We start from the raw sequence: 14,762 nt of genomic DNA on the forward strand, positions 1-14,762 counted from the left end.
AAGCAAGCATGAGCTGCTGCATGCATTCGTAGCAGAATGCAAGCAGACAAAGCTCCTTTAAAGCAGTTCATACGCGATCTCATAAAGCTCTAACACAGTGAATATTATGCACAATGAATCTTTCACAATGTCTACTCTTCGTGTTTTAATTCGTGAGCATGCAATATTCAGCACTGTGAAAGAATTTTCTGACTGAAACACCTCTGATGACTGCCTAACCTTGTGCTTACTAATCATAGTTGTAAGTTGTATACTAGTTGTTCTTGCTGCTTTTGTGCAATAGATGAATAACAATGTTTAGATATTTTATGTTTAGATATTTCTATTTTGTGGGAGTCCCACAAATCATTTTATTTTCCCGCATCTCGCACTCGCCCATCAAGTTTTGTCCCGCGCCGCATTCGGTTGCGTCGTGTCCCGCTGTACTCCCGTAGGAGTACCGATCTCTACTGCATGTACTGAGCAAATAACGTTAACGCCATTTGGAAAAGAAGAGCAGTAGCAGCAGCTCAACTTCCCAACAAAGTGTCTCTTAATGTAGGTTATCATCAGTGTTTTACTGATGTAAAATTGTTTACAGTGTGTTTGGATTCCTAAAAGATTAAGATTTTATATGTAATTGTTAATTTATTTTTATTTAGGATACTGTAGTTATTTTCTTAATTTGTCATGACAACTGACAACTTTATTTAAAAAATGGAAACAATGTTTAAGATGTTTTAAATAAACTGTAGCACAGTGTAGCATACTTTGTGATTATGCTTGGTCTTACTTTGGTGCTGTTAAAACCACCATATCAAACCTGTAGCTCTTTTATGAAATAGTAGTAAATCGCATTTTAAATCACAAATCGGAATTTTGATCAGAAAAATCGCAATTAGATTTTTTTAATCGTGCAGCCCTAATTTTTATTCAAAATTGCGATTCCTCGATTTCTAAAAAATAAAATCATGGCAAAACATTTCATTTGAATTATTTGATAAAATCTGAAAAAAAAACCCCGCCTAGCTCTAACACAGAGTTTCGAAGTTTTGCGCTCAAGTTCCGAGACTGAGATGGCAGAAAGTGCATCCTGTTTGCTTTAAGTATTTTACAAAAGCACAACGTTCTGTTGTTATTCTCAATGTACACTAATAAATGTGACCCTGGACCACAAAACCAGTCATAAGGTTAAATTTGACAAAACTGAGATATTTACATCATATGAAAGCTCAATAAATAAGCTTTCTATTGATGTATGGTTTGTTAGGATATGACAATATTTGAAAATCTGAAATCTAAGGGTGCAAAAGTTGTCCAAATTAAGTTCTTAACAATGCATATTACTAATCAAAAATTACATTTTGATAGGTTTACGGTAGGAATTTTACAAAAAATCTTCATGGAACATGATCTTTACTTAATTTCCTAATGATTTTTGACATAAAAGAAAAATCAATAATTTTGACCCATACAATGTATTTTTGGCTATTGCTACAAATATACCCCAGTGACTTAAGACTGGTTTTGTGGTCCAGGGTCACAAATGTAGAGTCTTTACAGATTCAAAAGATTTATTACTTTTATCTGTATGACCAAATTGACATTATTTTAAGAGCAAGTGACTGCATCGGCACCTCTATCTGTCATGCAGTGAGTGTGCTACTATTCAGCCTCCACACATTGCTCAGACACTTGATAGTTCACGTTTTTCTAGGTTAACATTGGATCAAGTGGTCATGTTGCTACTACATACATCTTTCAGACGAAAAGCCATATTTGAGGTCAATGAATAATAGGTAAGCGTTTGGATGTCCTGCCCAATGTACTGTATTACCACGTAGACCAGGCGTTAACAATCTGTCCATCATGAACTGCGTGACTTCGTCACTTCCTGTGGAAATTTTTTTTCTGTGACTAAGTGACTAATACATTTTTGGTGGTCGAAGCCTCTAGTTGACTATTAGGTGCCAGCCCTACACATTGGCGCCAATAGCCTTGTGGGCCGTTGTGCTTTAGGCATCCTGAGCCTGAATCTGGCTCACAGAACTTTCCCAATCCGTTCCCCTTCTCCTTCTCTTCTACCTTGCTTTCTGTCTGAAATACTGTTCTATCCCAATAAAGTGAAGAAAACAAATATTTAAAATAAATAAATACCTATTTTTTCTTTAGTGCTTCACTGTATTTGTGGACCTTATATGTTGATTCTATTCACTGGAACCCATTATCCTATATGTGATATACCCTTTTATGGTTTCTAAACCTTGTTTTTTCTTTTAATCTGCTGATGATGAGGATTTTACGGCTAAGTCTAGTTTATTACTAAGGATGGTTAGCCTCGGATGGAAGAATGCTCTTCTATTTAGGTCAATCCAGGGCCAATGTGAACAGCACATTTATGTGTGCGTGTGTGTGTGTGTGTGTGTGTGTGCGCGCCCATGAAAGAATCAAGACGTTGGATACCCTTGGCCTCAGATGGCAATGAAGCACGGTTTTCATGCCCCATGGCCACAACAAATTAACAAATTAATAAGACATTTGGTGTTGCTCGGCCTTCCTCATGACTGCTTGCTGTCTTCAGCCTGAGGAGAGTTGTCCTTCGCTTTATAAGAAAAAAGGAAAGACTGTGAATAGTGTACATGCTTGGTGCATTCAATTCTACAAGTCTGTGCTTGACTCTTCTTGGAAAGTTCTCTGTTGCAACGCTACAAACACTTGTTAGTTTTGTGACACTTGTTTCAATGCTTTTCCTCAAGCACCGATGAATAGTAGTGCTTCTTTTATGACCTTTGGAGTTGTGTTTGCAAAAATAGGTTATAAATAATTACTGCTGTCAGTGTGGATTTGTCTAGGTTGTCTGTGTAGTTATTTACGCACCCTCTTGTATGACTTTCTTTCTTGCACTAAACATAAACATATATTTGAGAAATTTAGCTCATATATTTTTTAGATGATATTTAGAGATGCACCCGATTGCAATTTTCTTGGCCGATTCCGATTTTTCAGTAAGTGTGACCTGCCGATTCCGATTTGATTTTTTTAAGAACTGTAATGAAAGCATAGGCCTATACAGAAATATTTTCTTTAATTAAATTTATTTTATAATAAAATAATTTTTCAAACATTACAGGATCTTCTTACAACAAAATAACTTTAACAACAAAATAAAGTGCTTTGTGCCTTCAAAAAAGGTATAAAATTAGTTCCTGTAACTAACATAGTATAGTTATACTAGCAAAAATCTTTTCCTCAATGTATTTTTTTATTTTATAATAAAAGAAATGTATAAACATTACAGCATCTTCTCATATAAAAATAACTTTAACAAAATAAAGTGCTCTGAGCCTTGAAAACATTAGAAATAAAATATAAGTAACAAAGCAGGCATACAAAAATCTACTTTTCTTCAATGAATTTATGGATTTTTTTTAACACTAATTACAGGATCATCTCACAACAATAACTTTAATAACAAAAAGTGAACTGTGTCTTCAAACAGGTACAAATAACAATGCTCATATTAAATACTATTACTTGAGCATTAATGTCAAATTTTTCTTGATAAAGAGAAGCATTTCTGCCTTGTCATCAGTTAATTCAGCGGTACTACACTTCGTAACATTCATTCACATATTTGCGCTACACCACCGCATACAGCGTCTTCACACACAGATCAAACTTACTGGAGAAGTGTAACATAAATGCATCTGTAAATAAATACAAATTAAATTTACGTTGAGCATGCTTTAATTACCTTCAAATGGAACATATGCTCGCTTCGAACTATTCGTGTGTGAAGACGCTGTATGCGGTGGCGTAGCGCAAATATGTGAATGAATGAAAGTGTAGTAAACGTCAACGGATTTCCCCTGCTCAGGGAGTAGGGAGCAATGAACACTGGGCAGGGACCATGTCAATCGGAACACAGTTAATTCACGGAGCTTACTTCTAACGAGCGGGTTATCTGAATCAGGTGTGTTAACTAACAGAGACATGCAAAATATGCAGAGGGGGGGCGCGATCTACCACATGTCCAGCCAAGCTAAACAAGCGTGTTCATGGTTGTTCCCTCACGTTGTATTTTGGCCTTATAAATGTTACAAACTGCGATCTTTGTGTCATCGTCACTCACACCAAAGACATGTTTACACGCGACTGTGAGTGCGCGCGTGGCTGTGTCGTAATTGCATGCGCCGCTGGCAATAAAGGGATCGGCTAGGAATCGGCAAGAGGAGAAATTGACCGGCCGGTCACCGATCCGGGCCGATCATGCGAAAAATCGTCCGATTCCGATCACTAGCCGATCAATCGGTGCATCTCTAATGATATTAAGAGGCTTGTTTTTTCCCATTTATCCATTTTGACTTATATTGGATGTTTAATTGGTCATGTTTACTTCCCCTATTTTTACATTGAGATTCTTTTTCTGTCATCTAACACTCACATAAAGTTAATCTTTAAACCACTAATAATATATAATATAATCTTCATCTATTTCTCATTCTTTACAACATAATATTGTGGTGCCTAAATTCCCTTGTAGTGTTTAGTTTAGTTTTAGTGTTTTGTTTTTGATTTATTTAGACAGAATAGTACTGAATATTTATAGTTAAGCCAGAATACAGTGTTGTTGTTGTTGTTGTTGTTGTTGTTAACTAAAACTATTAAAAATGGTGTTTGTTATAATTGTTTGTTGTAAAATGGAAATAAAACTAAAATGAAATACAAATATTTGATGAAAATGTTAAACATTTAAACAATTGAAATATGGCCCTATTTACATTTAAGTACTAAAACGAATAAGATTAAAGCTGAAATAAAGCTAAATAGAAATTAAAAATCAGTAAAAATGGCTAAACCACATAACAATTATTAAATTACTAAAACCAGGAAAATAAAAATAAAACCTAATTTAAAATATTAATAAATACTCAATGAATAATATTCACTGCCAGTCGTACTGTTGAATAGTAATATTTTTAATGTTTTTTTTATGTCTTTTCTGCTCACCAAATTTATTTGATCGAAAGTACAGTAAAAACAGTACAATTTTGAACCATTTAAAATGTTACAAAAGATTTCTATTTCAGATAAATGCTGTTCTTCTGAACTTTATATTCATCAAAGTAACCTGAAAAAAAAAAATGTTTAAACAGCAAATCAGAATATTAGAATGATTTCAGAAGGATCATGTGACTGGAGTAATGATGCTAAAAAAATCTGTGAGCAGAAGAGACTTCTTAAAAAAAACCTTAAATCTTACTGTTCAAAAACTTTTGACTGGTATTGATAAACAATATGAATGGTGACTTTGCCCAACTGTAGAGCAGCTTAGACATTCTGCTAAATATAAATTCTTGCTGGTTTGAAACAACATGAAGACAAGAAAATAAAGCGTTTCGCAGTGCTTATGCAAGATCTTCCATTTCACACAGTTAACAGGAAACCACATCCCATTCGCATTGGCACTTGTGCGTTTTGTAGAGAGCTGGGTGGGGAGGAGTGGATCACTGATCGTTTAGGCTGCCCCGGGGACATGCTCCACAGTGTCACTCCTGCCCATATTCGGTGGCTGAGCAAGGAGAGCCAGGTGGTGGTGCCGAGCGCAGGACAGTCAAGCGTGGCCGTGGTGCATGCTGACATTTGCCTTCGCTAACTGCTGCAGGGAGAGGAAAAATCTGTTTTTCCATATGCTTGTTCAGGGCACTGTGCTCCCCCCCAGTCCCCTCTATGTATCTCCTTTGCTGCCATGCTGGCAGATGGCTCTCTGAACATTGTTTACCTTGATCAGTGGGCCCAGATGCGATGTAATTCCCACATCACATGTTTATTCTCTTGATCGATTAAAAAAAATGGGACCGACAAAATGCAAAAGTACCTTTTTGCCGTCACTCTCACATTGTGTGAGCAGTGCATCCCTGTTGTCCTCACTTGTTTGCACCACGGTGTTCCTGGACATATGGGCTCCCTCCTGAATGGCTGTATGGACACAGGCAAACTTCCAGATGTTTCCGTGTAGTGCTCCAGATGCTTTTGGCCCCACTTAGGAATAGCAGCACTCTAGTCTATTGTTTTGATGCCTGATTAACCCCTGTGAGAAAATCATGAGGCCACAGAAGCTGCCCACTTTAGGTTTTTAATGGATTTTTTTTCCTGAACAGGGCTTAAATCTAGGCCAGTTTGTACAAGTGTGTTTGGATCTGCATAACATTCAGGGCAGCTCCAGAGAGCATTGTTGCACAAAGGAAAACCAATTTACTTCTTGAATTGGAGAACATGGATTGACCTTGGGCTTTCCCTTAGATGTGGTGGTGTGACAATATGGATTCAGAAGGGGGCTAAATAAGGTGATCCTGTGGCGGCAATGTCAGTTCAACCTGAAAGATAACTCAAGACGTTTTAGTTGCTTTCTTGATTTAAGAAATTACTTTTTCCACCCCATATGTAGGGCCCTGTGATTTCTGCGATGTGGAAAATGTGGACAGAATAACAGAACCCAGTCGTAAAAATATAATTTATGCATAACGAGGACCATTACAGAAATTGCCAAATCAATTGTAGGTCAGTACATTTATGTCTATGTGAGTATGTGAACATATAAACATAATCTCTATAACTGCTCAATTTAGGAGCTTTTTACCATTTTATTTGAGAAAAACTATCATTGTATCATATACAAAAACAGAAACTTAAAGGTCTATTAATTAATTAATAATCCATTAATTACAGATGCTTTTGATTATTAAAAATGAATGAAACCATTCAAATAAAATCCAGAAAATAAATAGAAAACACAGATTTTGATAAACATAAAACTGAATTTGAGAAAAACAAATAATTTCATAGGGCCTTAAAATGTAAAATAAATTGCTGTTTAATTGTGTAAGTTTCATGATTTCGGTTAGTTAGACATGCTTTTTTTAAATAATATTTTCTAACTTAACCAGTGTCTAGAAAAATTTAAATGGAAATAAACTGCAGAAAAATTAATTAATTTGGAATAAAAATAAATTGGATTTTATAGGGCCCTACATATGCCTTGGTCTTGATTGTCTGAATTAAAAAAATTATATTGCAGCCTTGGAGTCTTTAAGAGAATTTATATGTCAGCTTAAGTGTGTTTATGAAGACCCCTGGTATTGTCCAGCAGAGATTTGTCAAAGACTGACAGGCAGAAACATCCCCCATCTGCACAGCCTGTCTATAATTGTACATGTAAAGTGTCTTTTTTTCCGTAGTGGTTTCGATTCTCTTGGGTTTACAAGAATGCGAGGTGGCAATCATATAACTCATTTACATGATACTCATAATAAAAAGGTACATTTGTTTTTCTGCTCTTACTTATGCATACATTTTAGTGCAGAAGAGTGTAAATGGCAATATTTAGTAGTGGCAAACAGCACCATGCTGACTGTCTTTCTCATTCTCAGTGCCTTGGGTGCTTGTAGTTGTTCATTAATGCTTAATTTGACAGAACACTTGTGCTCTCCTTCACAAATGGTGCCAGTGAGGATAAAAATAAAAAAGAAGGGGCCAAAATCATTCATGGTTCCAGTGATTTGTTAAGACTTGTCCAGTGTATTGTTGCCAAAAGGCCACCACCAAGTTTGACAACTAGTCCACCTAGTAAAACTTTAAAAAGAAAAAGAAAATCATACAAAAATTGCCAGTAAATTTCTGCTGTGTAAATGTAGTCGGCACTATTCATAGAGTTGCAGCTGTTTTTATTTCTTTTTACCCTGTTTTCACTAAGGTCTATTCATTTGGAGATTTCTGGCCTTGGCACTGGTGTGTTTACTCTCTTTAAGCTAGCAAATTAAAGCAAAATTAAATGGAACGAAGTTGTCACATTTTCAAATAAATGTAATTATATTCTGAAAGTTTTTTTTATGACTTTTTAACCATGTATTCTGTATGCCATTGTGTACAGGATATCCACTTTTCTTTACGTCAGGTTTGCATAACGAAATTAAAACTTAAATGATCACCATCTGATATAATATTTTGTTTATTTAGAATTTAAAAACACATTATACAATATAAACTGTACACAATACAGAACATAATACTGAATAAATGCTAAAGTTGATGTTTAATGAATTTAATACAGTTTGTTACATTCATTAAAGTATGTGTATAATACTCAGTTTCATTTGAAATTGTAAAAAAAAAAGATTGTACAAAGAAGTAGTCACTGTTAGATATCATTGTTAAAATAAATCACATAATATTATCCGTATTGTTGAAAACCATAGGCGCCGTCAGCCTCTCTTCTGAGGCTGAGAGCTATTTACGGGACCGACTGCTCACTCTGAATTATCATGCAGGTTGCTTTCATGTCTCCTGAGTGTTTAAAGCAGTGTACCCGTCATTTCTCTGGAGTTTTGCTGTTTTGTGCAGAAAAACTCTGTCTTTCTCTCTCTGTGGGCCTTGTGTTTCACCGCCTGGGCCAAGAATCTCCCGCAGAGTCATGGCAGTAGCGGGGAGCAGCTGGGCTTGTTCCCTGCTCCCTAACCAGCGTAGTTTTATCCAGCTGTCATCTGCAGCCTCTCCCAGCTGCTACCCAGCATGTTAACCCATTTCTGTTGGAGATAATCAGCCGCACACTGGGACCAGGCCCAGTCCAGTTCTTCACATAACAGAAGATCTGTATTCATTTCTCTTTATTAAAGTTTAAGTCAAGCTCTCTGCTTTTTGTAATTTCACTGAATGTGTTAGGAAAATAGTTTGCTAACTAGAGATTTATTAACTTATATTCTGTTCTGTCTTTTAGGAACAACCTCAAAAATTATCAGGCTCAGAGAGGAACCTGCTGAGTATTCGGACACTCAGAAAGGGAAGAGTCCAGTGAATAGCACACTTATCCCAGTCAAGGGCATCAACAACCTGGGTAACACCTGCTTCTTCAATGCTGTGATGCAGGTAAAGCCATGGGCAAGACCTCACAACACCTGAATTTTGGTTTGTGTCAGTTCTGTGTGTTTTGGTGGAAGCCAGTCGGTTTATGATCTGGGCTGTTGCCACAACACAATTCAGATACATTATGTGAATGTGTCTCCAAGACTCGCTCTTCACCCTTGTGGCCTTGAGAAAACACTTGACGCTTGCTTGTTTCAGAGGAACAAGCGGTCAGTATTGAACGACACTTCAGATTATTCTTGTCAAACAGTTCACAAAAGAAAATGTAACCAGAATGAAAATTTTCAGTAATTTCAAGGATGCACAAATATTATTCGTAACACTTTACAAAACGATCCCATTAGTTAACATTTGTTAATGTGCTAACTAACATTTACTAACAAAAGAGCAATAATAAAAAAAATTAAATTTAGCCATTATTTCAGTTATCTGTGTCACATGATCATGCAGAAATCATATCTAATATGGTGCTTCTTTTTATTAGTAATGAAAACACTTAACTCACCATCAAGCCGTCCTAGGTGTATATGACTTTCTTCTTTCAGACAAATACAGTCGGAGTTATATTAAAGGGGTCATCGGATGCAAAACTCGCTTTTACATGCTGTTAAAACACATAAATGTGTGTTGGGAGTGTGTGTACACAACCACCCTACATTGATAAAAATGCACCCAGTGGTATTTTTTTCATATTTAAAAGTAAAATCTCCTTTTTCAAATCAGGTAATTCTCAACTTCTTGTAGGTGTGATGTCACACTGACAGAGGCCGCTCCCACCATAGTTTATTGACATGACTGTCTGGTGCTGGGGAGGACAAGAATGTCTCTGATTGAGCGATTGAGGTGTTCTGTAGTTGGATGTAATAATGAACGTAGCATAGATGTTTCTCCCGACATCTGAGCCACTGAAGACGCAGAGGATTAATGTCACTTTCGTTTTTGAAGGGAACGCGCTGATCCCCGATCTACAAATATGTCTATGTTCATGCGAATCATTCAAGATGCAGCTTTACCTACAGCAGAAGTGAGTAAAGGGTTTTTTATGCATCTTTGCAAATCGTCTTTCTTAACAATGTGCTAGTTATCAAGTTTTGTGGCTAAATGCGGCTAAAGTAAACATTACGGCTTGTCCCCCCCAGGAGAGAGGGGCATTTAAAGCATTAGCATTTAAAGGAACATGCAACAGAATGGCTTGCTCTAAAAAGGTCTGACTTCTCATTAAGACCCTAAAGCAGGGTTCCTCAAATCTTACCCTGGAGGGCCAATCCACTACAGAGTTTAGCTCCAACCCTGATCAAACTCACCTACTTGTGATTCTCTAATGATCCTGAAGACCTTGACTAGCATGCTCAGGTGTGTTTGATTAGGGTTAGAGCTAAACTCTTCAGGAAAATGGATCTCGTGGGCCAGATTTGAGGATCCCTGCCCTAAAGAATCATATCAACTTGGGAAATGGGCATCCGATGACCCCTTTAAAAAATGTACTGGCTCTTCCAAGCTTTTTTGATGGCAGTGAATAGGTGTTGAGATTTTGAAGTGCCTTCATCCATCATAAAAAGTGCTCCACATGTCCCCAGGGGGTTAATAAAGGCCTTCTGAAGCAAATTGATGCGTTTGAATAAGACAAATATCCATATTTAAAACTTTATAAACCGCAATCTCTAGTTTCCGCTAACTGTTAATACAAATAAAACACCAGTCACAAATTAGAAGTACAAAAACGAGGATTTGTACAAATTGTCCTGGTTTACTGTTTTTCCTTTGCTGTAAACAAAGCTTGCAACTCTTGCGAGACTAGCACGTTCTTAATGGAGCTTATGCTATGCCTACATCCTACATCATCCGCTAGAAAGCCATTCTCTCGTAAAAGTGTATATGTGACCCTGGACCACAAAACCAGTCTGAAGTCGCTGGGGTATATATGTAGCAATAGCCAATTCCTTTAAAGTTTTTGTGCAAGCACATCTTTGAGATAACATAAAGCTGTGAAATTGTAAAAGCTGTTTGTGTGTTTTGGTTTAGAATCTCTCCCAGACCCACATGCTAAATGACCTGATTCAAGACGTCAAGGAAAAAGGGCATAAGATGAAGATCTGCCCCTCTGCTGAGACTAACTTGGTACATTCCAACTAGTCCAGTCTCTGTCATAATCTCACTCATATTAGCTTTGAAATATGCAAAATGCTCTGTATGTTAGATATGATATGACTGCTATGCTTTTTTTTTTTTTTTTTTTTTTTTTATAGGGGCCACTAACAGTGACGTTGCCCAGTCCAGAACCACTTACCTCAGCCATGTTCCTGTTCCTCCAAAGCATGAAGGAGTCAGGGAAAGGGCCTGTCTCCCCCAAGATCCTTTTCAACCAGCTCTGTCAGAAGTATGTATACACTGCCACTGGCGCTATTTCTAAATATACACTATGAAAGTCTCTGAAAGCTGTGTGGGTTAGCAAATTTAAACATGGCTAATTGATTGTCACTGCACTCTGTTTTAAACCCAAACGCGACTGGTTGGATCCCAGCTCTCGGTGGTTGATTTTTATGCCATGTACAGGCTGAACGGTTCACTGGCTGTTGTTTGAACGTGCTGAATGGTTGGGTGGATCAGACAGGAGCCTGCCAGGCAGTTGGGTGTCTCTCTGGTGCTTCTGTGATATTAAATCAGGTACTGTGCCTTTATCAGACCTGTGGGTTTGCATATGTGTACATGTGCATTCTGCTCACCTGGCATCATCTGAGCCTTAAGCGCACTAATTCATTTGAGCATATACACATGCACAAACAGCTATTATGAGTGCATAAAATAGGCTTTGAAAAAGTAAGCCTAAACATTTAGATTATTTTTTGTTTTAATAAAGTTAATGGATAAAATATGCCCACATATATTGAAAGGAAACTTTCAGTTTTTCATTTACTAATTCTACAGCTGCCTGGTGACTTTTAAGTGTACACACAAATCTCATGATGAAAACGTACCATGTTTTGCTTTCCGGACATAACAAGCTTGCTATACAGCTCAGCTGGCACAGAGCTGGACTGCGGAATCCTTGGGTGCAAATCCCATAAAAACGTTACATTACAAACTGCAAAAAATACGTTTTTCGATAACCCTGTACATGACAATCGGCCCAACTTTAAGGGCCGATTGTCACCCTCTCTAGTCTCAAAAGTCTGGTGTTTAACATGAGAAAGCATTAAAACACACTGAATTTCTCTGCCTTACATATACATAGAATCCAATTCCCTCTCTGCACAGTGGTCCCACATGCACACACTTTCAGCTCTTCAGAGCAGCAGCTCGTGGGGTCAAGTGACGGCCTTCTGTGCTGCACGGTTTATGTGTGTGTGCTTGTGCTTATCCAGCATGTCCTTGACAGGAAAGATCCTGTTTAATGTGTTTGTTGACTGGCAAACTACGGGTCACAGCTGCTGGTCTGATGGAGTACTTGAACTACTGTGCCATCTTGAACACCATCTTGTACGTTTGCTATGTTGGACAATGTGGCAGAGTGGCATCTTTTGAGACATTGCGCTTTAAAGGACAGTGTTTTTGAAGGTGGGATGAACACCAACCATAAAATGGGTGAAGAACAAGTAGCCTGTGTGTGTGTTTGTATGTGTTACACAGCTGAGTGCTATTGGCATGGTTGATCGAGGGCCAGGTCACACTGCCAGCTGGACAGATCTGAGCAGCACCAGCGCCAACAGCGGTCCAAAGAGCAGTCAGCAGCATTCCCTGCTCAAAACACACCGCTCCTGGTGCGAGTGAGGGTCCCAGCCTGTAAACACACACACTGACCCTGAGCCCAGATGTCTTTATCTTCCACTTTCTGTAACTACATTTTAATTTGTATTATAATTACGTCTCAAGCCTTTTGCATACTTCACACACTGAGGTGGAATGGAACTTATTTCAGGTTTGTTAGTACAGAGATTCAAGCACACATACACCGGTTCCAATTACAACACTTTCAAGGATGTTCTAGTTGTGCAAGTTGGCAATGCAAAATAATAAGCTCTAATTACACTGGCTGCTATTTTGGTTCTTGTATCTCATAAATTTTCTCACTCTTAACTAATAATTTTATGGGATTCAAAACTGAGCCGGTTACAGGTTTTGCTTTCTTAGAAGGTTGCATTTAGTTCTTGTGCCTGTATGTGAAGAATAATGTACAGTTCAACCCTTTTTTTTTGGACAAAATAGTATAACAAATAATAATGTTATTTACAAAAGACACATTGATGACAGTTGTAGAAGGTAGTGAACTAAAAGTGATTAGTGACCAGTTTATTGGCTGCACATCAAATAAAGCGGCCTCAAGATGACATAAAATGATTTAAAATACAAAACTATCATTAAAATAAGCAACTAAAAATGAAATGACTAATATTTTAAAATCACATCATTAACATTTTTTTGATATACTGTATGAAGTAACCTAATTTTAAAAATGTGATTTCTAAATGTAATGTAAATTAATAAATTATTGAAAATGCATACACACTTTTTATAAAGAATGAGATTTTTTTTCCCAGTTTCCCATTTCATATTCTTTCTTATACTATGAGGTTGATGAATGCCTGAAACTGGTTGACGAATGTTCTAATGGTGTACATTACATTATTTATATTAATTAATATATTTACAGGGAAACGCGTGGTGAACATAGTTCCAGGCAGCACTTGACCGCATTACATGCCACATGATTTCAGTTATTTCAAAGGTCCTTACAGCCTAAAACAGCAAAATAACCAAACGACAACAACACTGGCCAAACAAATGAATACAGGAAACAATAGGATATAAACGGCTATCCACGGCTCAAGCATCGTAACTAGGTCTAAAATTATATTTTGGAATTAGCAATGGAATGCATTATTTTCTAAGAATTTGATGGCCCGTCGTCAATTATTCCTTACTTGTAGAAATTTTAAGTAAATATATATATATATTTTCCTTTACAAACATCTAGAAAAATGTCATTTCGTTTAAAAAGAGTGTCCCCTTGAATGACATTTAGCTTTTACACATTCTGGAATTTATACAATTTCTAGGGCCCTATGAGATGCGTTTTTTTTTTTTTTTTCCAAATTCTGTTTTTAATTTTTCTGGATTTTGTTTTTAATGCTTATTACATTTTATTATGGCTGCAAAACAATTAGTCATGATTAATCGATTAAATGAAAGTTTACATACTATTTGTGTGTGTGTACTGTGTATATTTATTATGTGTGTGTGTGTGTGTGTGCACACTTGTACAACACTTGTACATAATTTATATATTTTGTATAAATATGCATTTTTGACATATATATCTAACATAGTTTTTTAATGTATACATGTATGTGTGTGTATTTATATATAAATAATAAATATACACAGTACACACGTACAGTACAGTATGTAAACATTAGCTTTTATTTTTAATCGATTAATCGCGACTTATCGTTTTGCAACTCTAAATTTTATTAATTAAAAGGCTGTCTAATTAATTGAAATCATGAAACTTACACAATTTAACAGCAGTTTATTAAAAGTTTAACAAAAATGTAAATTTTATGGCCAAATTTGTTTTCCATTAATTTTCTGGATTCAATTTTATTGTTTTCTTTGAAATGTAATAATCAAAAGCATCTTTAAATAATTATTTGATCAAAAACTTATTTACAACTGTGTTGTGTATTTAAATTTTCCTGGTAAATAAATTCTGGTAAATATTCCTTAAAGAATGTTTTGATAATAATGTTATTATTAGTAGTAGTACTATCAGTACATTTGTGACCCTGGACCACAAAACCAGTCATAAGGTTAAATTTGACAAAACTGAGATTTATACATCATATGAAAGCTCAATAAATAAGCTT

At 36.4% G+C, this 14,762-nt stretch overlaps 1 protein-coding gene across 1 annotated transcript in view; it reads left to right on the forward strand.

Annotated features, from left to right (window-relative positions):
* usp45 (ubiquitin specific peptidase 45) overlaps positions 1–14,762 on the forward strand; it is a 45,713-nt gene that overhangs the window by 8,135 nt on the left and 22,816 nt on the right. Inside the window, exons 6-8 of the mRNA XM_073846717.1 lie at positions 8,753–8,901; positions 10,921–11,016; positions 11,145–11,275. Coding sequence (XP_073702818.1) covers positions 8,753–8,901; positions 10,921–11,016; positions 11,145–11,275 — 376 coding nt within the window. The remainder of the gene's footprint in view (positions 1–8,752; positions 8,902–10,920; positions 11,017–11,144; positions 11,276–14,762) is intronic.

Source organism: Garra rufa, chromosome 9 (assembly GCF_049309525.1).
Source record: "Garra rufa chromosome 9, GarRuf1.0, whole genome shotgun sequence".
NCBI lineage: Eukaryota > Metazoa > Chordata > Actinopteri > Cypriniformes > Cyprinidae > Garra > Garra rufa.